This window comes from Rhea americana, unplaced genomic scaffold (genome assembly GCF_003343005.1).
Source record: "Rhea americana isolate MKP2758 unplaced genomic scaffold, rheAme1 scaffold_42, whole genome shotgun sequence".
NCBI classification, from domain to species: Eukaryota; Metazoa; Chordata; class Aves; order Rheiformes; family Rheidae; genus Rhea; species Rhea americana.
In genome coordinates this window covers 2,261,220-2,286,154 of record NW_028186557.1, presented here as the reverse complement: position 1 = coordinate 2,286,154, position 24,935 = coordinate 2,261,220, and the positions used below count along the sequence as shown (strand labels likewise).

General features: G+C 41.9%; 1 protein-coding gene across 1 annotated transcript in view; it reads left to right on the top strand.

The window, feature by feature from the left end:
• The window catches only part of SYT16 (synaptotagmin 16), a 50,159-nt gene that overhangs the window by 4,028 nt on the left and 21,196 nt on the right, over window positions 1-24,935 (top strand). The window contains exons 2-3 of the mRNA XM_085315039.1: window positions 7,546-8,178; window positions 21,680-21,892. Coding sequence (XP_085171165.1) covers window positions 7,617-8,178; window positions 21,680-21,892 — 775 coding nt within the window. The 5' untranslated portion in view covers window positions 7,546-7,616. The remainder of the gene's footprint in view (window positions 1-7,545; window positions 8,179-21,679; window positions 21,893-24,935) is intronic.

Here is a 24,935-nt window from a genome sequence, read left to right as displayed (position 1 = left end):
CACTCTGGTATGTATGGTAAACTGGCTTCCTCCAGCAATATGGTAAATCAGAACGACAACAATGTACTCCTCCCAAGGTATACAGTTGTGGTGGATCTTTTTAACACTGACACCAATTATCCTGTAGTATTGGGCTTCATTGTCCTTGCAAGCTGTAGATTGGAAATGAGCCTGGGTTATTCATGTCACTTAGCTGGGGCAGGTAGCTTTGCCAGAGTGTTAAAATCCCTGAGCAGTCCATGGAGGGAGGGAGTGAGCCAGATGTCACTTCTTGAAGTGGAAGTTTCCAAGTGCCACATGAAGCTGCTCTTCTAAGTTGCCTTCTCTCTCTATTGCTTTTATGGAGGCTCTTAGAAAGAGTGGGTCATGGATGTGGGACCATGTGCATGTTGCTCTGATGCCTTAGGCATCAGAGAGTCTGGTCTGAAACAAGGTAGAATTAATTAAATGAAAGATAAGAGCAACTGTGGGAACAGTTGCTAAATTGCTAAGAACCACTGCTGGACCAGTTYTATGGTTCTGAATTCTTTTAAACCATTTAAACCAGGTTTAGCTTTACCAGTGAACCCTCAGTCTCCCAGCATGACCAGCTGAACTGCTGATTGACCTTGCAGAAGTGAAAGGAGATGGGAAGTATAGACTTACCCATGCATGTGCACAAAGATAACAAGGATATCCAGGTCTGGCTACAGTGTAGACATCACCGCCGCTTCATTACTGCAACATTACCATTACCACAAAGGATAACAAGGAGTGGATGGTTTTCTTGGGTTTGTCACTCGGGACTGTGGTTCCCAAACAGCACTCTGCACCACTTGCTGGTCGTCCATGCAGAGCAATTTGTGCACACTCCGTAGCGATGGTGTATGTGGGGGAAGAAGGAGTAACAGTAGCTGTGTGACTCCTCAAAATGTTTCTAAAATAACTTCATTGTGTTAAGCAGCTAGACGTACTCTCCCGCTGTTAATTTCCRTGCGAGTAATTGCTCTGATTGACCCTGGCTTGCTTAGTTACTGCAGGCGGGGTAGCATTGAACGAGAAGTGGGGCCTCAGTCTATTGGGTCTGCTTATGAGAACAGCTTGACAGCACCAGTGGGTGGGTTCAAGTGGTGGTGTAAATTGGTGTTTCTCCAGCCTTTTGAACTTGTGATTTCCTTTTGGCTCCTCTGTCTTCATACGTGCCGATGAATGACAGCAGCTCAGTTACAGAATGTGCTGTAATTTCTGACTGCAGGTTTATACATTCATTCCCTTAATCCAATAATTACAGATGTAGTTCACTCCTCTGCCTTCAGAGAACCGTTGCCACTACTAACACCACTTTTCTAACMCTCCAGCAATCTGTGAGATTCTTTGTGCCCTCTTTGTAACCTTCAGTTTGAGAAATGCAAATATAAATAATCAGAGTTATTCATTGGTGGTTTATTGTACAGCTGCTCAGCACAGAACTGTGTTTTGTGTGCCTGTTGTGACATGTGGCTATTTAAATGCAAAGGACCTTATTTTGATTTGGAGGACTTGGTTGGTTTCAGTTGAGTGACTCTRGAATTACACCAGTGTCAAGACAGAATCTAGCTCTCTGATATATCCATGMCAAATGTTATGGTCAAGGAAGGAGTTTCTGTTTTTCCCTTCTTGAAAATTTACTCAAGGTGGGAATTGAGACAGGCAACAGCATGTACGAGTGCAGTCGCAGGTTCCTAGTTTTGTGAGCTCTGGATAAATGTGAAGGAAATACACTTCCAAATTCAAGAGCTTTTACAATCTGAATAAAAGAGAAGGTGCCCAGTGATCAGAATGAGAAATCGCCATCAGTGCGTCAGCTCTATTGCTGGTGCAGTTTCTGAGCATAAAAACGTATTTGCGTGCTGGACTTCTGGGAGCACTTTTTTTTCCTGCACGAATTTTTTGCCAGTCCTCTACATTGTGGACAGACCTGGATTTTTTTTTGAAAGAGGCTCAACAGTTTTGAACAATTAACGTCAAGTGTGCATAATACATTTTGCTGCTGTCCCTTTCTACTTCTCCCCGCTCCCCTAAAACTGTGGAGATCAGTAATTAATTGTTGCTATTTTTGTAAGACAAGGAGAGCGTGCAACAAAGGACTGCGAAGAACAGAGAAAACAGCGTGGAGTTAAATATCCTGACCAAAACCACTTTCATTTGGAAATCAGTTTTTACAACTAATTTGGCACAGCATCAGTAATAGTGAGCTGCCTGCAAAGACGTGAGGTGATTAAGGAATGAGGAATAAGTCTGCAGGCCTCCCCTGCTCGGGCTAAGCCCCGCTGAGTAGCGTGCATTGCTGTCTGTCTGATCCGATCCTTGTTTTCACTTCGCCCTTTCAGGGGATGCAGAACCAGTGCTTTGCAGCAGTGGGTTTATACCCCTTCCATTTGTAACCCCTAAACGTTTTCCAGTGAGATGTGTGTAATTTATTGACATAAACCATTAGGTCTTCCTCGAATCCCCTGGAGTTTTTGGGTCACCAGCTGCAAACTGTTATGACAAAACACATGATCACTAGGAAAGTGCTTCTCTGTTCTCTTTTTTGTTTTTATTTCGGCTGCATAAGTAGCATTTTTATAGCACGTAGGCCAGAAAAGTACCATGATGTTCAGTGTTTTTGTTTTGTTTTACCTTAGGGAAACTGGGTTAGCAGCGAAGCTCACAGCTGGTGTGAACCTTGAGCAACCTCAGCGAACTTTCCTGATAACACTTCTGTAAGAGCCTCAGATTAACAGAACAGCTTCGAGTGCGCAGGCTGGATTTGGCACTGTGAGAATTTTAACTGGAAATACAGTTTCAGTGTAACAATCCATGATTATCCTTTGCTGTGCGAATGCAAGTGCTTCATTAGCCTCTTGTTAAACATGATTCTGGCAGCCGTAGGAGGAGCAGGGAGTTGAGAGTGTTCCCAGAAGCAGGATAGAGGGTTCCTTGGCCCAGTGCTCCCACTGCCCACCTTCAGTGGAGGCTGGTTTAAATCTTTCTGTTTTACACATGTGCTATTTGGACTCTAGTCTGAAAGGAGAATCAAGCTCATGGTGGTTTTTAGTAGCTTTAAAAGAGCTCTTAATCATCGTACCCTTCCAAGCCCTCTCTTCCTCCTCTTTTCATGGGCTTGCCTTTGCACTGGCCCTTGATGTTCTGGGAACAGCTTGGACTCAGGTCTCATTTTAGGTCTTTACTCCTAGGCTTAGAGCCAGGCTTTATGGAGTGTCTGTAATACAACATTTCCTAGGTGCTCCCACAAATAAAGCTACTGTGCAYGAATCCGTGGCATTCCAGGTGGCTATGATGGTGCTCTCTTTAGAAGACCAGGAAATAAAGGTAAATAAATATCAGTGGCTTAATTAAAATTTTAGAAGGGCAGAAGGCAGGAATCATTCTCCTAGTTGTATGTTGTGTCTAAACTGCTGACCTAGCGCCCACTGAGTTTTGGTCATGGGAAGTTGGATTCAGCAAACTTCCCAAACTGTTAATAAAGCTTTTTGGTACATTTTTTTGGCAGTGGCAGAGAGGATGAGTCTTTCTAAAACAGTGATGTGACAAAGATGTCATCTTATCTTTGGAAGCTGGGAGCTCCCTGCATTTCAGTGCTAACAGTACGTTTCCAAGCAGAGAGGTGAGGCTGTGGAATTCTTCCTCATTTAGTGTTTCAGGGAAAAAAAAGTTTACTTTACAGTTTTTTGGTTACTATATGCTTGGACACGATTTTCAACCTATGATCTACAAACCKTAGAGGGTCCAGGAGGAGTTTGGCACATGTAAGGGGACTTAAAAAGCAGAATTTCATGCTGGTACCATGCAGTAGCCTGAATAAGGGAAATCTCTGTAGGGACTGCACRTTTAATGGCAATTTTTTAGGGGCTTGCATATCAAGAAGACTGAAACCTTTTGCTAACACTATAAACACGTGCCTTTTGGCAGTTCCTGAAATTCTGCTAATAGTTGTCTTTTTTTAGCTGTGCTGTAATTGCACCTCTCAAAGGGAATGCTGCTCGAGGAATAATGATTCTATCAAGACAAGGGAGTATAGATTGTAGATGGCCTATAGTAAAGGTTATGATGGTTTCTCTGAGAGGCCTAACATTGATCTGTTTAGCTATCTGATTTTCCAAGAGGAGAAAAAACAACTCTGAGTTAAGCAGGCTATTCTGTGTGAAAATTCTTGTGGTTAGTTTTAGAAGATGGAATTTGAAGTGAATCCACTAAATTTATTTATTTATTTTTTGCTTTCTTTTTGGATAAATGCTTTTAAGAAGAAATGGATTTTTTCTTTCCCACACATTTCAAATACCCTTCTCAGTTCTCTTTTTTTTTTTCCTGATGCAAGCTGAAATTGTTAGAGTATTTAAAAGCAAAAATTTGTAATGTTGAAAAGGTTGTGCTGTGAATTGTGTCATAAACACCCCGTTAAAACAGTGCCTGCTAATTAAGGGAGAAAGCTCTTGGGAAACAGCAAGCCTGTAACACAGRTCAGCCCCCTTTGATCCTCTGCAGTTTGTAAAATCATTGCCCGCCTAAGCTCGTCTGCAGCTTGTTACACACTTTATCTATGTGTTGCAAAACCAGAAATAATCAATTTATAGTTTGACTGAACTCCAGGTATTCAGCATATCACTGACTACWGCATCCTTAGTAAGAAAGAGCTCAGAGTAGGAAAAGCAAAGCAAAGACTCAGTGGAGTCAGGCACCTTGGAAATTCCTTTACTTCTGCTGGTAAGGGTTGTGTAGTCAGTGGCTGGGTTGCGTGTTGTGCAAGTATAATGACCAAAAATTCAGATTCTTTGGTGATATACACTTCAGTGTTTGCCTGTTACCTATCCATTGAAATCAAAACATTTCTTTTGAATGTCTGGCCCTAATACGGACAAATTTCTCAGGTCTTGGTTAGAATTATGGATATGTGCATGCGTCACTTTTGCACACAGCCTACTGACAGCAAGATGTTTGGGACGTTCACCTGATACATGAAAGATGCAAGTTCAAGTCATCTTATTGAGATGAGTGGGTGACCACATCCTAGCCCTGCAGTGCTTTTTAGATCGCTACATTAATTCTGTTGTTAAACTGAAATCTCACTTTGAAAAACTCTCTCAATCTTTGTGGTCAGGACAGCGACCTCCTGATCATGGAGACTATTGTGTAGCTCTGTGGTATCTGCCTGAGCCTTCAGGCAGCCAGCCAAGCACCTGAAAGAAGTGGGCAAGGTTTTGTTGAAYCAGATGAGTGTTACTCTGAAATCTAACAAGACAAGCTAATTATTCCCAATGAAAAAAGTCACACGCCTATGTTCTGTGGGTTTTTTCCTTCTTTTTTTCTTTATTTATTTTTTTAAGATCAGTGTTTCATTTTAGCACCCATATAATATATCTGCATTGGTTAACTATCRCTCCTATATGCTTGCATCCCTCCAAGGGTTACTGCAGTCATATATCTTGCTGCTGAGATAGAGGCAGAAGGTTAAGAAGTCCTCTTTTTGCCAGAGCTCGAAGATCCCTGTGCTGTTGCCTGTATGTAAATGAGAGGTTAAAAATGCATCCTATACCCAGTACTTACTCACCTCAGATTACCTCCTTCCATGCCCGGGGGAATCTGCACTGTCCTGAAAATGTATCATTTGGAATGTGTAATCAGTTTAGGTCTATGAGAAAATAACCAAACTGCACAAAGCTTAGAGGCTTTAGCAAGGACAAGGCTGGAAAGAGGCATGCCAATGAAGGGAACAGCTCACCTTGGGAGGTTATGTCATGACATTATTCTTTGCCAAAGATCTAATGCAGAGCAGGYGACGTTACCCAGGTCCTAGGGCTGAGCCAGCAGCCAGTGGTTGACAGATGGAGATCGAAACAAAATGTGCCCTGAGCTAGAGAAGTTTGTAGCAGTCATCRGCTTTTAAAATGGCTTTAATCACCTAAATTCATTTATTGCCTTTGTTAGGATTGTAATTTTAAATACATATAGGAACTGATAGTAACCTTCTTGGAAGTGTCTGCAGAATACACTGKAACAAGGTCAACATCATGGAGCAGAACTATTCAGCACAAGTGGTTTAAAAGGAAAAGACATTCTAAGTCACTGATCTTGTCTCTGAAAAGCTGCTCCCTCAAAAATCAAAACAGGATCTCCTTAGTCCATGCTAATTTAAATATCCAAAACGGTGAGGTTTTGCTACTTTTCTTTGGAAACTGTTTCACAAGGTAATATAGGTTGCTGCTGAGGTTATTTCTTGCTGCTTATACTGTATTTTCCCTTTTATACTTTGATTACTCCTAGCTAAGCTTTTGTCATCATGCTAAATAGTTGTTTCTTGGGGAATGAAACACTGACATTGTAGAAACCTCTAGATTCAGCAAGACACAGATTAATGCAGGTATTAACTTTCTGAAGCTTATTTTTGTTTCTCTTAAGTTGCCTTTTTGCCCCAAATCTGTAGCTAATTCTTTTCTCCTAAACCTATCACCCTATTCGTAAGTTTTTCCTCCTGTAACTTCATCCAAGAAGTTCTGATCTCATTGTGATAATGTGGGAAGGTATATATTAGATGAAAGTTAATATTCTGCAAGTTATGAAACTAAAAAGACCTGTGGTCTTATTTAGGATCAGATGAGTTTTAAGAAAACAAGATATGATCAGTTTTTCTCCATCCTCAACTTCAGAAAAGTCACATGTCACAGTTTATCTCAATCCAAAAGGTTAATATGATTCTACAAATACGTGGTTATTCCAGATATGACATTAAATTAATAACAATTAAAACATACCARCTTTTATAACTGCCATATGATTGCTCTGCACTTAAGTGCTGTAAAGATCTAGGCTATGTCTACTTCCATAGTGAAAATGTAGCTTATTGTAGCTGCTGAGGGTTATAATGGGTATRTGCACATCATACCAAGGCTTTCTTTAACTCTGCTGTTCCCAGTAACTTCGTATCTGTAATATTCCACCTCCTTTGTTTTGTCCACTTCTGCGAATGGGAAAAGAAATTTGGGTTGTGTTACTCCGTAGACAGAGAAGGCTTCTTTAGGTTCTCTCTGGAATGTGGTATTTGAGATAACTGTCTGCTATTCTGCAGGCTTTAGGCTTGTCACTTTAATCAAGCTAAACCTAATTGTCTCCAAATGCTCAATACTCCCCATCTGGATGTGATAATTATAAGGGTGTGGTGGAAGTCAGGGCCAGGAAGTTCTTCTGATTTTTGGCTGCAGGTTGTTTTGTATTTTTGTACCAGCTCTGTTGACGGCTGTAACCAGAATGTGTGCTCATAGAAGATGCACTTCTGCTCAGATGCTCTATGTTTATATTTTTACATATGATGGTAGCAAGTGAATGAAAGCTTTCCAGAATTCCGCTTATATATATATATATATATATAATTTGTCCATCATTTCTGGATTTCTAGTGGAATTCTGAAATGGGTAGAAGTCTTTTTTCCATTTCTTCTCTCTGATCTAAACATCTGAGGTACGTAGTGTGTCAACATAGTATTGATGGACAAGCAATTTACCGTAATCTCTTATGATGCTTATTCTATAGCTCCCTGAATTATAAGTGACATGCTGGCCAAACTGAACAGCTGATCATCAGATACTGGCATAGTGTTAAACATGGCTTCTGAAGCTGCTCAAAATTTCCTTCAGCCACTCTCTTCTTGGATGTCTCAAATATATGAAGCTATCCAACAAGCAGGAGACTCCATATCTGCGTCATTGCTGAGGTTCGGTGGAGCAGGTCGTAAGTCAGAGGAAGAGAGAGACCAAGACTTGGAGGATAATGGAGGATTTCATGAGCATTACTCCGAGGAATCAGAAGATGAAAGACACCTGGACCCGTGGGATGAGGACTACTTGCATCCTAGAATAGATGGTCACATTCTGCTAACAGATCCTGGTCTTGCTTCGCAAGCCCACCCTTGTGGTTCTGATGTGGGTCTGCAGAGGCAAAAACAGGTTAAAAATGCCACCAGCTTACCAGAGCAGTGTGCTGAAAGCAACGGGTCTTTGGCAGCCAACAGATCCCACTGGACTAATAAAGATCTCCAGCCACTTGATCGGCTTCCTGCCATTGCTGAGGAAGARGGCGAGCCCCGCGTGAGGATGAGAGACCACGAGCACAACGTCAGCGTGGGTGGCTCCTTAAACAGTAACAATGGCAAGGCAAGCTTAGCAGGTAAGCAGCTAGCAAGCACCCTGACAGTATTATCCAGGCCTCTCTTCTTTGGCATTAATTTGATTTAGTTGCTAATCTGCTTATTTTGTTTTCTGTCGTCTCTGTTTCTCACAGCTAAAATAAAACCCCAGCAAAAATCCCAAAGAAAAATCCAACTCTTCCCTGTTTTGTTTCTGATTCTTCTCTCTTTTCCGAACTAATCTAGCTGAAATAAATGGAGATCTCCAGGATGAAGCACCATGTGTTTAAAAGGCAGTCAGGCCCTATTGCTGTAGCAAAGAATAGTTTCTTCCCCCAATGTTTAGCTTCAGGTATCAGGACCCTTCAAAGGGAATGTTTAGCCTTAAGCCTTTGCTTGGAGAACCATCTGCCTTTGCGTCATTGCTATTAAAGATATATATAATCTCAAACCTTGTTTCTTTGTGCCAGGAATCTCAAGATGTTACTGCGCCATGTGCTGTGAAATGCTGTACTAAAAAGCTAGCCGTATCTCATGATTTTATGGATGAAAGGTTCCCAAATCGCTTTCCTCCCCTCCCACCTCCCCCACAGCTTTTCAAATAAGTCTGAAGAGGACAGTAGGCAGGAGACTATGGGAAGGAGAACTACATTTGATATTTTTAGTTTTAAATAACCTAACTACAATTTAGAATCAATAAATGACATGAACAGCTTCTCAAGCAATTGTGTTCAGGACTGAATCTCAGCCACCTGCCTCCTACTCACCAGATATGACTGTAACTGTGGCTTAAGGTTCGTCAGGTCGCAGAGGGCTGATGAAGGTGCATGTCCCAACGGCAGGCAGGAAAGCTGGAATCCCTAGCTAAGCCCATCTTTGGATGGTGGTGGGTTAAAGCTGCTCTTTAGGAAGAACTTCCTTTCTGAGAAAGGAGGGGAGTAAAGGAGGAAGGGGAGGGGGTCTAGATATGAAGCTGATAAAAACCTTGAGAATCACTAAAGATCTTCAGAGCTTGGTTTCAAACATCTACATTATTTTTTGAAATAGGAGGTRGATGCTCTTGAAAATGTTTACCTTAAAATGACCTTAATGTTTACCTTAAAATGAGTTTTTCACTGGTTCYAGCTTCTGGGGAAGTCTTGTGTAGCTAGCCTTGCTGTGCAGGCAGCAGAAAATCAGCCTATTTGTTTTTGTATTTATGATGTATTTATGATTTAACATTATGATGAATGTTAAAATTGACTCCTTTCTTTATTACTGTTCCTCACACCATTATGGCCGGGGATTAAATAATTAGGAAGAGCTTTTGGTCTGGCTGTTTTGTCTCCCAAGTTGGGGCTGCTCGTGTCATATCCCAAATGAAAAAAAGTCGATTTTCAGGTTAAGCACCCCAGAGCTGTATCTGTTAGAGCAGAGAACCCAACCTTTTGCCTGCACAGCTTCTCTACCTTTTGGTATCCACAGGCCCCTTCCCTATGCCTTGCCTGTGCGGCATCCTGATCCCAGGGTCTGTTCACAGGCTCTGAGACAAAGCTGAAGGGCTGGATTTGCTGTGTGTGCATGGATCAAGAATCCAGCGTGCACGTGGACATGATAGAGTCGAGCATCCATCTGTGTTGCTGCTGAGCTCTCTTATTACTAGCTTTCCTTCATGCTAGCCTGTCTGGAGGCAGCTAGGACTGAAAGGGTGCCCTCAGAGAGCTTCCCTGAGCCTACATCGCTTGTGCCGGGAGCTTTCTGCTTCTGCACAAGGAGCTTCAGAGGCTCCTTTAGAATGTCATTTCAGATGCTTTCAAATGGTCTTTTATCTTTTTCTCTCTGCAGTGCATTGCACAAAAGCCCATCCAGTGCTCTTGAGACTTGATAGTCTCGAGACTATCAGTTGCCTGCCTGATGGTCACAGGGCTGGGACCTGATTCCTTTTTTCTCGAAACTAAGTTATGTAAAGTGGGAAAGCACTGAACTGTGCTTCCATCACTTCCAAAACATGCCTGGTACTTCTCTTTCATTTTTCAACACTCTCTTTCCTCTTACTCCTTTAGATTCATCCTCTAACATCAAGAGTAGGCACTGTTATGATGATAACCTAGACACGCAGAGATGTTGTAATACCCTGACAACTTAAAATTTCAGTCGTGGATTAAAATGATCAAGAGAAGATGTTTGAGGTATCCTGATTTCTGTTAACTTTATCTAACCCTAAGTGACAATGTAAGAGAGCGTATGGACTTACTGACATGCAGCAAAGGCATTCAGTAGCATTAGTATTAGCTTTGAACAATTTTTTTTCCTTGCATTTGGCATTTTCCCCCATTTCTACAAAATACATACTTCCTGTTTATCCTTATACTCTTTTCAGAACATTGTATCTTGACTTTATTTCACTTAATGTACTGTGTTTCTCTCCACAATAGAATATTTTAAAGCTAAATTGGCACAAAACAGTTGCAATACTGAATGCTTTTTGTTGCCATGGAAATATTTCTGGGCACTTACTGAAGACCTGGTTGCCAATAGTAATGTAACAGAGAAAATAGGCATGCTTCATTTAGCAGCCACTGGTGATTAAAGAGCCACAGAAACCTGTTACAAGGTCATTCCAATATATAGTTTATTGGGTTTAGGGAAAAAAAAAAAAAAAAAAGAAGCTAGATGAGAAGCTTTTTCTTTCTTTCCTTCTTTTCTTTTTTAAAACACAAAATCTAGTTGTCATCCCCCATTCTTAAACTTACAGCAAGGTTCTGAGATGAAAGAAAATAGAATTACAGTTAAAAATCATCATTGCCCTTTCTTGTTTTTATCAAGTATGTTTTTGATCACACTTTTTTTCTCCTCGGAAATGTTTCCTAGCTCCCAGAGTACCTTTACTGAGGCCCCAAAGCAGCGCGCACGTTACTGAAAACCATTTTTAGGCATTGGGATCTAATAAAATGTTTGAGCAATGACGTTCTTGGGTTCTTAAGTCAACTGTCTGTTAGGTAGTGTGAGGCATGCTGATCAGCAGGGTGCAGGTTTGGCTGCTGCTGAGACCTAGTCTGTACTTAAAAGRTGCTAGTAATATTGTGCCAAGTTTTCAAACAAATTCAGGGAAAAGTTCTTCACCTTAGATGCTTTTGATCCACAGTTTAAAAGCAAGGAGGCATTTCAGCAGCAAATATTGCAATGCTGGCTAATTGGATTGAGAGATTAGTGGCAGGAATGCAAACCTCTTTGTATGTGCAGATCCCCGCCACCATTTGCAAATCGTGTAACTGTAAATTTTGAAAATGCAGATGTACTTGCTTCTGCAGCTTCCTTGAGACCTTCCTTCATCCTTGGAAAAAACTTATTTACTGTGAGAGTAGCAGAACACTGGAACAGGCTGTCTGGAGAGGTTRTGGTGTCTCCTTCCTTGGAGATATTCAAAACCCACCTGGATGTGATCCTGTGCAATGTGTTCTAGGTGACCTGGCTTGAGCAGGGGGGTTGGACTAGGTGATCTCCAGAGGTCCCTTCCAACCTCAACAATTCTGTGATTCTGTGATCATCTCATGCCAATGTTTCCGAAAGAGCAAGTCTCCTGCCTTAGCAGGAATGGGGAGGGAGAAGCCTTTGCCTACCCCAGTGGCTAAGATACTGCTGATCAGTTGACTGGTGGTGGCTGCTGAGAGTGTGGCTGCCAAACTGCCAGACAAAATTGTACATTTGGCTTAAAAATTGAAAAAAAAGCAGTGGAGCAATATGCCACTTCTGAAAATAGTGGGCTGTCAGCAGAGGGGTAGAGCTGGCCAGTCTGTCTGTTTCCCAACATCGCTATATTGAGAAAATAAGTAATAGCAAAAAAAGTGAAGAGCAGCAATAACTGTGTAATGAATGTAGGAGTCTTAGCCCACATCTTCCTCAAGGYCCATGTCCTTTGCAAATAAAAAGTCAAAGTGGCCACTGAGCTAGCAGTTTCAGCGGACACTGGAAAGGTGTGAAGACAAAAACACCAYCAGAGCTGAATGTTTTAGATCAGAACTGAAGTATTTTTTCACAACGTAGTCTGTGATTGAAGAGYCTCCCAAGCTGTCTGACCCCATGTTCATAGCGCTGGCATAGTGTACAGGTGAGCACTCCATTTAAATTGCACAAAGTCTTTGGTGATTTTTCAATTGGGCAACTTCAGTGCTAGCAAAGATCACACTAAAATAATTTTTTAGACATTTGTTTGACTAATAGGAGTGTGAAGATTCCTAATAGGAATCTTGTCTGGATGGTTAGATAGTTATCCTCAACACTTGTGCAAGAAGAGGCACCCAGAGGCTCTGGGAGTGTTTAAAACCAGAAAGTGCTATTGCATTTACTTACTTTGGCCTCCAGCTTGACAGGGGTCATTGAATTTTGCCAATAATTGCTGTAGCAGAGGGAATTATTCTTTCTGCTGTATGTGAGCACTCCTGATCTCAGGAAATGATCATTCATACAGCCAAGAATCCTTAGGCGAGAAGCGGGTTTTCATTAGGTCCTGCAAAAATACACGTATAATGAAAAGACATTGCAAGTACGGTGCATCAAAGTTCTGCTTGAACTTGAGACTAAAATAAACAGATGGCCAGTTTCCACTTAAAGACCCTAAGCACTGGATCTAGCTCTGGCTAGAATGTATGTTTGGGAACCCTGTACAGATCAGTGTCCGTGCTCATTGCTCAGGGCGTTTAAAGAGGCTACGCTGAATCAGTAGCACTACTAGGACTGAGTGAAGGAAAGCAAGAAAAAAGACATTGGRCAAAAGCAGCTTCGCAGAATATGTTCCTTGCTGCTCAATAGGAGAAAGCACTGACGTGGCTGGGGATACGCATCTGGTCTCTGAAGAATGCAGTGAGAGCCCGCAGGTTCCTGAGACGAAGCACAGGCTTGTGTCTGCACTGAACGCTTGCTCTCTCGCTGGGAAATTTCAGCGCCRCCCAGAATGTATTTGTGCGTACGCTTTTGTCCTGTTGAATGTGGCACTGTATTTTTTTTTATTTTATTTTTAAATTTTAAGTACTCCTTTGCACTTCTGTCTTTTCAAAGTTTCATGTTGTAAGGTGTTGTCAGCCAGAGGCCAAAATTAAGCAGCGATGAGAGCGTGTGAGGGCCCTGGGAGGAAGGTGAATCGCAGTAGGTCACCTTCACAGCCAGGGGAATGTAGGCGAGGAGTGGGTCGGGACGAAAGTTTTCAAGGGTGCTGCCGTTAGGGTAGCTTCATCTTAGGCCTGACGAAAGCATTGTTGTTCATCCTCGCCTCCACTAGGAAAGTATGTGATTTTAGACACGGTGTCTTTGTAAGCCCCCAGTGGGTCCAAGTGGCCTGGATTTTCATCAAGCACCCTGTCTAGTGGGCAAAGCTGTCTCCTGCCCAGCTCTCAAGGGGGTGTGAGGAAGGATATTCTGTTCAGGAGTGTCTATCATCTGTACTTGTTATCTAGAAGATTGCATTATCTATATGGAGGAAATCTAGAGGAAGATTTATTTAAGAGGAAGAAATGGATGTTAMTATTCAGCACAGTTACAGGACAAATTGTGTGTGTGTTTGTGCCTGTATTTTCTGATCCATTTTTGCTAAGTGGCATCCTCTTCCCACTCCCCATATGGCAGTTGCAACTCTGTCTTCCTCTGGGAAGACTGTTTAGGACTCAAGAGGCTTCATTTACCAATAAACAGCATCTTGGCAGCATTTGGGGGGTGCTGCATCTCTCCTAGAAACCCTACCTCCTCACCTTCTAGCTCCTACTACAGGCAAAGCAGGTGTGAATGATCTCATTGCGTCGTGGTGGAGCTTACATGCACACATACTAGCTGCAGAGCTGGATCATAGTATTTGTGTGCTGATACAAATCGTAGTCCTTTTTGTCTTTTTGTTTTTGCAGTTGCRGTCATGGCTAGCTCAGCCTACTTTGTAGCAGGCTACTCGTGCAAACCCGTGAGAGCAGGCAAATGCTTGCAGGGGGGAATGATCGTTAGGACTGTGAGAAGCACGGACAGTTCTTCGTTTCTTCTTAGCCTCCTTGCGTCGCTTAATGCGCAAGTGCACAAAAAGCACTATTGTGTGYTTATATGTGATGAGATCACTGTGCCAAAAGGTGAGCTGATGTTTGTCCTCACCTCTTGCCAGAAGAGGGATGTGAATACGAATTTCTTGTGCTCAGATCATTTCTGGCTATTGTAACAACCTTTTGGTAGCTGTTGTCGTTTTGAGTTGCCTCATAGATTCGTGAAACGCAGTTGTAGAAACTAGGAGGAAAGACTGAGATGAAAGAAGAGAGGAAACTTATGGAGGAAAAAATGTGCAGTTTTATGCGTGGAGAATGGCAGTATTGTGCTGCTTGAATTTATTAGGCAATGAGGAAGGTGTGATTGGGCTGTACCTTGCAGRTGCTGTTTGTGTGATTCTGAAGCAGTTCCCTTAGACAGAGTTAGGGAGACATCATTAATGCCCATTTATAGTCTAATGATGGATGATATAGAAAGTTTGAATCTCAAATGAGTCCACAGCAAAATCTGTAGATCCCATCTAATGATTGTGCAAATAGCTCATGCTCTTATGAGCTCTCATGAACTGAAAGTTTACTGATGTTTAAGCAAGCATGTCCGTATCTAGAGAGCTCAGCACTGAGATGTGAACTGTAGTGTCCCTGGAGGTCCTCATTGCGCTGACCATGAGTGTGACGAAAGCTGGAAGCTTGGAGTTTGTTCCTTGGGTTGAAAGAAGTGCAAGCCCATCTCTTCCGTTCTGGAAGACTGTGGCAGTATAATCTGAGTGGGAGCATTTCCCAGCAAATAGCGTGAATGTTGTGGTGCTGGAAGGAAAGCCCTGAATTTGGATTAATGAGAGAGCAAAGGTTTGCTCGAGGCCTGTGTCACATGGTCAACTTTGGGGTCTAGACCTATTATCATAGATAATATRGCCATAAAACTATTGGGTCTGAGGGTGTAGTTTTGCAGTTCTCAGTAGCTGATCTAAAACTGCCTTGCAGCTGAAATAGGTTGCCTTGCCCCAGCGACAGAGTCGTGCTCCTTTCCCTGCCGGGCCTAACAAGTSTGCAACCACATGAGAAATGCCTCCACTCACTGCTTTAGCTGGGAGTTACCAGCCCCTTCCCTATGACTTTTTGATCATATGAGTTGGCCACGTGATTGCTAAAAACAAAGGGAAGAGAGGTGGGAAAGGAGGACAGGACTGCCACTTTTGGTGGCAGCATGTTCCTGGATGCCTGTGAGCCTTGCTGCACCACAACCTTGCTTGATGCTGCCTAAACCTGTGATTTTCCCAAGTGTGCAGTGGAAACAGTGGTRTTACAGCAGTGCGCTGGTAAAGGGAGGCTGTGGTGAATCAACCCCATGGCAGTAAACAAAGATTCAATTAGAAAAATCAGTGGGAATATAAAYCTGTCTTGTTGCAATGCAGTAGTTATCCGTAGCAACCCCCAAACAAATATCTTTGCGAGGGAGTTGTTTCCCACCCTGTTAATCAGCAAACAAAGACTTGTGGGTGTGAAGCTAATGCTTACAGGGTTGAGCGTTAGGAATGGTGTGTAATCAGCACGCATACGCTGGAGCTGGCTGCTCGGGAGTGTGGCACAGGGGAAACTGAGCTTTGAGGAGGAGCGGGAGTGAATGTCCTCGGTGTCCTGGGCACTTCCTTTGCTAGCTTGAATTCCGCTGGGAGGGAAGTCGTTTTCTGGGAGAAGCTAGTGCCAGTTCAGAGAAACTTCCTTATGTGTGTTGGAGGGAGCTGGGATGCAGTTAAGCAGTGGGGCTGGATGAACTTTGGGAAAGTGACTGTGCGTTACAAAGAGACTCTGTTGCATTAGGAGGAGAAACGAGTATCTAAACCAAGCAAACTAGTAAAAGAAGTGGCTGATAGGGAACCTGAAGGAATTCAACCTATCATGGTATAAAGTCTACCAGAAAAAATGTGATGGAAATAATGCTTATAAAGTGAAAGTTATTTTTTGTTAGGAGGAAAGACAGTGTTGCAAAAAGTGGCTATGGGGATCCAGCCATCAGTGCAGTTCCCTAGTCCGTGAGCATTTGCACTCCTGCACCCCAGAGCCTATACAGTGACAGCTGTGCCCTGCAGAGCCCCCAGTTTAAATGCTGTATCTGCTCCCAGAAGATGCTTTTCTGCCTGTGCGGCTGCATAGTTTTTTCAAGCAACCTAACTTTGGCTGACGGAGGACTGTAGGCTGACTCACAGATGTAACTGCATCCACACCAGGGATTTTCCTGGCTTAGTAGTGTCTCCTACAGTGTAGTCTCTTTTTCTTCCCCTTCCCTGCCTACCTGGAGCCTCTGCCAATGTAACCCAGTAGCATAAATGATGCCTGACTGATGCTTAATCCACATGCAAAATGTGAAGTAGGTGATGGGGAAAATCACGGGGGGTTTTGGTTCTCTAAAACTTACTGGCTGCCATCTCATTTAACTACAGAAGAACCATAGGTAGGAAAGTGAAAGTCAATTTGAATCTGAATCCTATGTTCCTACTTTTAAAATCCAAATTTAAGAGTAGGAAAAAAAAGCAACAGGAAAAGATGTTTGTTTTCCTGCTGTTTTCTKTGGGCAGTTTCCTATTTCTTTTCACAGCAGCCTGCAGAATTGGAGTTTATTTCTCTGACCGCCGTATTATTCACCTACAGAGGTTCTTGATAGTCAGAGCCAAATAATGCRGTTGGTCTTGATTCTGATTCCTCTTTGACTTATTTTGTTTGGGTTTTTTCCTCACCTTTTTGTTGGAAATTTCCCCTGAAATGAAAACTGCCAAACTGTGATCTCTCTGCCTGCATCCCTTGCAAATGTCCAGTGTGTTTGCCTGTTTGCCTCGGAGAACKTTAGTCTGGTTTGGCTCATGACAGGGTGAAGGGTGAGGACAGATGCAAAAGTAGAGATCAGTGTATTGCAGAAAGAGAACTGCCTTCTGTTAGGTAGTAAATGACTAGTCGATGTAGTCCATGGTAAGTCAGTCGTTGCACAATCTCTTTAGCCGTAATGACATACATAGAAACATCRTAGGTTTACTGTATTGCAAGGCATTTTCCATACATATTCAATACGCTGAAGGTCTGGGTGGATAGTTTGGATTTTGCTTCTTTGTTATAAAATGAAGGCCTTTTGGTGATCAGATTCTACCTCCAGATAGTTTAGAGCATAAAGACACAGGGTGTTCTCTTCTCTAGTTGAACCCGTAAGTCAGGTAGCTGTGTTACTTTGTGCTTTCATTTGAGCTCCCAGTTCAGATGATTGATAGCAAGTGTGAGAAGACAACTCCAGATTGAAGACCCTGTGCAAATCAAAGCTACGGTTACATAGGAATTGGTAGCAGCAACTCCACATGTGTTGCCTTCTGTTCCCTTTCTAAAATGTTCCTTCTCTGAGAAGCCTTAACACAYCCATTGTTTGCAGCAGGCCCTTCCAATTTTCCAAAAGAAAACCCTTCYTCTTTGGTGCATATGCAGTTCGGGTTTTGCTGAGCTGGAAGCCATTGCAGATCACTACTTCTCTCCTGTCATTCTGAACACAAAAATATTCAGGCCAAGCCTCTGTGTCTCCTTCCATAATAGCAAAGAGCACTGAGTGGAGAGCTCCTGGGATTCTCCAAGTACGTGCATTATGGATAGATGTACTGATACTGTCTTTAGTAATATGATCAAATACATTTTGTGTGTGTGTTTGTGTGTARTACTTGTGTTTCCTTCAGAGCTTGATCCTACTCCCATTGAAACCAATGAGGAACCTCTCACTGACTTAAGTAGAGCAGAATCAAAATCTCTAGCAAGAGAGTGAGCACACAAGGGCAGAATTAGTTATATTGAAATGGAGAAATTTGCCGTTTGCTAGCTTTTAATTGCTGGGTCAAAATGACCTTTTTTTTTAACATGCAGCAGACGGAATGCCTGCAATACGTCTGTGTATTATGCTGAACTTGATGTATTTTATTGGATAATATTTTTTGATAGACTTTGARTAAGTAATAATTTATTCTGTACAGTTAGTGAAGTGAAACAAATTTTTGAATTATTTATTTCATAAATTTTAGCTCAGTGTATTTGGATGCCTGCAAACTAACCCTCTGATGTGCTGTTTGAAACTTTCTTATAAGTAGTAGTAGTTCGAAATACTTTGCCAAAAAACGAGGTCACCCKTCTTTTTCCTCCAAAAAGAAAAAATCCCATGTGCCTCTATGATTCGTAGGAAGTTGATTTGTAAAACAGATGCGGTGTATAAGTAATTGAGTTGAAGTTGCTGGAGATAYGTATATTCTACACAACATCTGCAGATCTCAAGATGTATTCATTATCTTTCCAGAATTTAGATTGTAATTATGGGTCCTTTATTTAAGTTTCCATGGTGATGTAGAAAATGTTTCCCTCTTGTCCTTTTCTAATCAGGACACTTGTGTATCTGAATGGTGAATGTTTTTCTCTCCCCTGGGTGAAGTTAGTTGTATTAATACAGAGATATTAACTTGACATGGAGCTGTCTGCTCCGTAGACAGAGATGCAGTAGCAGGCGTTTCAAGCGTTTGCTACAGATTCCCCAGTGCCGCTGTTTAATTAGGCTTTGTGTTTCCAAATGCAAGTAGGAAATAGCATCCAGTGTCATAACAAGCGATGCAGTCATCCTTTGGGGATTTTAAAGTTGAAGTCAAAGTCAAGARGCCAGTAATATATCAAACTGGGCCAAGCTCTTCCCCTTCACCCAAGCAAGATTCAGTAGATGAATTCGATAGATGGTACAGAGATAAACCTTGGCTTATAGTTTGATTCAGTGTAATCTGGCGTGTAAAAATGTTTCTAAGCAGCGTGGAAACAGACAAAAAAGCAGCAAGTAACCCCATCACAGCTAAAGGCTGTAATTGGATTACTAATTTTAGATTTTTTGTTACGTTTAATTTACAAAAGATTCCCTGCAGTAGTGTTGGAAATAAAGTTAGCATTGGTATCTGTCTCCTCTCCTGCACCACTTACTTTTAAATGTGTCCAATGAGGTATTTCTCAGGTATCCAAAAAAGTGTTGAATTTTTCAAACACGCTCAGAAATTTGAAGGGAAACTAATGCTTGAGGAGTACAGGTTGGACGTCCCTGCATGTGGGTTTGGTGTAGCATTACCTTAGGAACTACRATGCTTGGCCTTTTTCCTCACATTTTTATCCAAGGAGATCCTTGATTCCTTCTTGGTTTATGTGGAACTTGGTGCATCTTAGGAGCAGCTGTACAGCTCCAAAGTTGTTCTAGTGTCTGCTTTCCACATGGCTGCAAAGTTTAAAAAAGCTCCAAATGAGCCCCTGCTTCCTAGAAGATAGCAAATTTGCTGGAATTTTTCCAAACAGCTCCTCTGGCTTTTAATTTTGGTGTGAATTTTTGGCAGTTCTGAAATAGGCCTGCCGTATTGACTGTCCCAGAAAATGGGCTCTGCTCTGCTTTGCAGGGAATTGTGTGCAGGTYGCCCCAGGGATCATCTGTCCATAAGCATTCCCACAAGGCTGGATCCACAGGGCCCTTGGATGCTTCTTTTCATAAACAGATTTCTACCCTATGTTAATGCACATTTATGTAAATATACAGCCTCATGTACTTCAATGCAGGATCTTAATGTTACTTTTTTTTTTTTTTTTTTTTTTTTTTTAGAAAACAGTGAAAGTCATATTTATTGAAGATAATGTTTTACTTGGGATTTTTGGCAAGCTATTTGAGTGAAAACTGGACTTTTGTATAAACTGGAATAATTCTTATTTTCTGCATTACATATCCAGAGTATGCATACATACATGTAAACTGATAATATACTGATTAGCATTTGCTGACCATTTAAATTAATTCTGCAGATGTAGCATGAGCTGCAGGTAGTGAATTGAGAACACAGTTGGCTGCAAAGGACTGTTTAGTTTTATGTATTTTGATTATTTGAATAGATTGTGGCACATTTAGGCCGTTGGGTTCTTATAGCCTGAAATAATTTTTATTTAAAATAATTTAAACCCTATTTTGTAGCTTGTATTAAAATAATCACTTTTTGTGAGCTGGTCACTGATCGTTACAAACCGATGTCTGAAAACCTTTGTCTTTTTTATCAGCATAGAGGCATTTATCTTTTTCCTCCAGTTGAGATCAGTTTTCTAGAAGGAGCAACAGGCTTATTGTTGCCAAGCCAGACTAGACGGTCAAGTCCACCAGCCTGGCTGCACAGAAGAAATCACCTTCTGCTGAGCTGTTGGTGGGAACAAGTTCCTTGGGTGCCAGCAACCTCCTTGCTCTGTTGCCTCTGCCCGAGGGATCGAGTGCCGTCCTCTGCACGGCAGCCACTGGGGCAGCAGGTAAATCCACAGAGCAGTGATAGCAATTGCCACTACGTTTATACTGCAGATTTTTACTAGACCTAACACTGTGTGTGAAAGCAGGATCTAGCTTCCCTACCCGTAGCCATGTGGTTGGCATAAGTGAAATTTGGGGTGGAAAAAATGCTTTCCCTCCAAAATCAGCTGGTGGCACTGAGAAAACTGTCCTCCACCCCTTCGCCTGCGTCATTGATTTGTTCAGCTGCTGGGGTTTGCCATGGCAATTATCAAAGTGAGTCTTGGCAACCATTCCCATATGCTTCATGCTCAAGAGCCAGCGGCAAATGGACCACACTGGGCAGCTGGCTGGTTTGCACATACACAGGTGTGCGTGCGCGCACTGACTGCCCGTTGCCCCTCTGCTCCTTCCTCTGGTCACATTTGTGAATTAAAACATCCTGCTGTTCCGCGTCCTTGATGCCGATGGCTGGGCAGCAAGCAGAAGGCCACTGCGTTTTCATCTTGGCAAAGCACAGCCAAGAATATAGCGTATGTCTTGAATCCCCCTTGCCCCATCTGATGGATAYTGATGCACTGGTGAGGGTGCAGTAATCTCCTATTCAAAGCACGCGTTGGTGGCAGGARGAGAAGTGCGCTCGCGGCAAAGTGCTCAAGTGTGCATCTTCACTCTTAAAGGTTAAAATTAACATTGTTCTCCTGAGTCCCCCTGCTGACTGGCAGATGGAGCCAGCGGTGCCTGTTAGCCGTGTGCTGTAACTGTATGTTCGTGGCRTTGCCCAGAGCAGGTTACATCTCTGTTGCTTTTCCTGTACGGGGAAATGTTCCCTCTCTACCTTAGTAGGAGCTGAAGGGGAATGGAAGTATGAGAAAGTTTTTAAGTCCTTTACTTACTGCTTTGTCTTTGCATATGGTAATCATTTTGTAAGTGGTTGTCTATGTATATTTTGTCTTTTTCTGTGTGTTTCCACTCTCTAAATATATATATATATWTTTAAAGTAATATGCAGAATTGGGCAAGGTTTGATAATATGTAGCTGTTGCTGATACAGTATGACATCCATAGGCCTTCCAGAGGTTTGAAGAAGCAGGTGCTCCTCAGCTTCATTCTCCAGTCCTCTCCAAACACGGACGCTGCTTTTCCTTCCCAGAAGGCCCCTCAGAGAGCTGGAAGGGTGCCATGTTACCTGACTKCTGGGCCAGGGCTTGCAGACTGTCTAAAGCCTGAGTTGTATTTTTCTCCCAGTAAACAGTTACGGGGAAGATGAAGAATTGACAACATCTTCAGACAGCGATGATGAGGTGATTAAGCAGTTTGAGATCTCTGTGTCACGCTCACAAAGTTTTCGATCTGGAGTATCTGAAAAAACAACACAAGCGGGCTTGGAACATAGACCCAAATTCAGCCGCTTRCTCTCCAGCCATGAGGAGCACAGCACAGAGGCATCTGAATGTGAAGGTATTGCTTACATAAAATAAGATTAAAGAGGTTTGCTTCGTTAARTTTTGTAACCCTCAACCTGGAAAAGAATCTTTTGTTGTGGAGAACAAGTCCTGAATCTTGCTTCATCTCTTGCTAAATTTGGTTTCCTAAGTCATTACCTGCAGCTAATTTCCAAAATACTTATGGAAGGAGAGCCTAGATCCAAACTCTAGACTGAAGGCCGTGGAGATCTTTCCATTAACTGTACATTGTTTTCCAATTTTGGCTTCTAATTCACAGGGATTTTCATGGATTTTATTGGCARTTTTGCCAGAGTAAAGACTGCAGGACTTGGTTCTGATAATTTTAATCTGTATTACTTCATTTCTTTAGCAAGCCTTTTAGCAGAAGTTGAATGTCTCCTTTTACAGCAGCTTTGCAAACACAAGGTGAACAGCAAATGAATTATGCTGTATCATTTACCAGCACATATGCCAAATGTCAGGCAATGACAGAAACTAAAMATTTATGGCACAGAAGGGAAGAATTTTATGATCTTCTATAGACTAATGTAATGACTCTTTTATACAAACAAAGATGAAGTGCTTTTAAAAATGTTGCTACTTAGAAAATTGGCCTGAACAGATTCTAAAATACAGAGAAATTCATTAGAGGGAAGAATCATGAAAGTACCCTTTGTTTTTTAGTTCCATAAAATGTTTTAATTTTGAAATACAGTTGTTTGATTTTAATGCTCCCTTTTATTAATGTGATCATTTTGAGTTAYGGCTTTCTGTTGAACTGTTCTTCTGTCACAGCATGGTACAGAGTTGCTCTTTTCGTTTCAGAGGTAACATTGATAATATTTAAATAGTTATTCAGAAACTAGATGAAACTAAAAGTTGAAGCCTGCTTTCACTGAAGACATTTGGTTTTCTGCACTCACTGCAGAGARCCACTACGCTCAAGATTAGACCTTTCATTACAAATATGTCTGTAAAAGCAATATCCATAGGTATGTCTGTCCTTCAAAGCCAAAGGGATCTCTGAGGGGTGTAGAGCTGCCATTTTCAGGTGTACCATGATGGTTACACCTGCTCACAACTCCTGATATGGGATATCTGTACCAAAAGCTGAGTGGTTGGGATAATTTCCAAATAACCCCCACATCTTGCTAATCCCCAGTTGCTGGTCAGAGAACTTCACATATGTGAGAATTTATTCCAGTCGCTAGCTGGTGCAATGATCAGCAAAGCAGAAAGGTTTATGGGTGTAAAGCCATCACTGATCCCCTGAAGGTGTATCAAACACTSTTTCRTGTGAACAGATCCCTCTGAGCTTCTGGATGGGACATTGAAAGATCTTTTGAAAGTACTGAGTTCAGACTGAGATCATGGCACTTTCAAACCARCTTTAGACTCTGCCTGAGCTGTTATGGAGTAGTCCTCTCTTAACAGACATTTTACTCATATGGCTGGTAGTTTTTTTCTTTTACAGAACAAGAAATCAACAACAAGCTTAAGGATACAGCAAACTGAGCATCTCAGAGGGCCCTTAATAGCTTCTTTCTCATTCAGCCCTGACATACTGTGGAGTCTCCTCACATCATCATCTTACACAAGATTTTTCTTGACCCTCTGTTTCTGGTAYCAACATCATGGCACTCTACACTTCAGATTCATTTGGCTTCAACTTTTCACCCGTGAAAAAAATCTCTGTAACCTGAATAGATTTTGGAAAGAGGAGCGAACATTGCAGGAAGGAAGTGTTTGTAGGATGCTCTGGGGAGCTGAATGGCTAGGATGCCAGCYCTACCCGCTGCCTATCTGCAAATCACCCTGTTAATAAAGAGCCTATTTTAGTTCTGGAAACATGGCGTCTTCTGATGCTGTTAAACAGCATGTGGTAAATTAAACAATCTTGGCCTGATTGCATAATGTCACTTAAAATTTAAGATCATTCTTCTCTTTAACCCCTAAAATTTACAAGCCGTTTTTGTTTAGATTTATTGTAATTAGATAATGATTCTGCTCCTAAGAGGCTCTTCTGGGAAGTTTTTTTTTTTTTTAGCCATTTTTGCTGGCTAATCTCAAAATAACCAGGAACACTGCTCAGCTGCCCTGTGTCTGGCTTGTTTGGTTGGGTGTCAGTGAGCACCTGGTGCCAGGCTCCTGAAGAGTGATTTGAAACTGGAGCAATAGCAAGGGCAAGGCAAGAGAATTACGGCTATAGGAGGGCTGACATCCCTCAGTTCCACTAACCTTTGTTGCTGTTCCTGGCTTTCAGGAAGAGGGCTTGAAAATCACAGCTAATAGCATTTCAAGTCAAGAAGTACCCACATCCATATTGAAAGCCTTTCCTCCTCTGGACAGTATTTAAACAAGGTCTTAATTTTCAGCATATGTGTATGTGCAGTCTGGAAGGAGAGATCAGATTTCTTTCATTTTGGAGAGTCACAAAGACAAGACATTCTGCTTCTTGTAAAAGCACGGTGATTGACTGCAGTCCCCAGAGCAAACATCCCCCTGGTCAGCGCAGGGAACAGACGTACGTTAAACTCTTCATCCGAGTGTTTCTTGCTAGTCAATTAACTGTACAGTGTTAATGTAGCTAGATCTGTCAGGATTCATCTTTTAACTTTGGTGGTACCTTGTAAGAATTGATGAGACYTCTTAGTATTTGTTTCTTTAGCACATAGTGATGCTTTAAAGAAGTCAGAGATTGTTTACSACTGAAAAAAGAGGAAGATACTTTGGGTTAACCAGGCCATTTACCAATTGTGATTTTTCAAATCAAATGTGCCAATGTGAGAGAGATCTTCACAGTGTTTTCCAGCTTAATTTTCAATATTTGATKTGCTGAAACTTTCCCCATATCTTTGGAGAAAGTCTTCCATAGCCTAGTACCTGGGCAAGAATTCTGTTCCCAGATGTTGCAAGTGGGGTTCATCCTTTCCTCTTACAGAATTAGTAGTTTCTTCATAGCAATTTTTCAATCTCAAAAACAGGCTTTCCTAATTTATTGATGATTTACATTCCCTAGTATTCCCATTGCCTGCTTCCTGGCTTGTATATACATG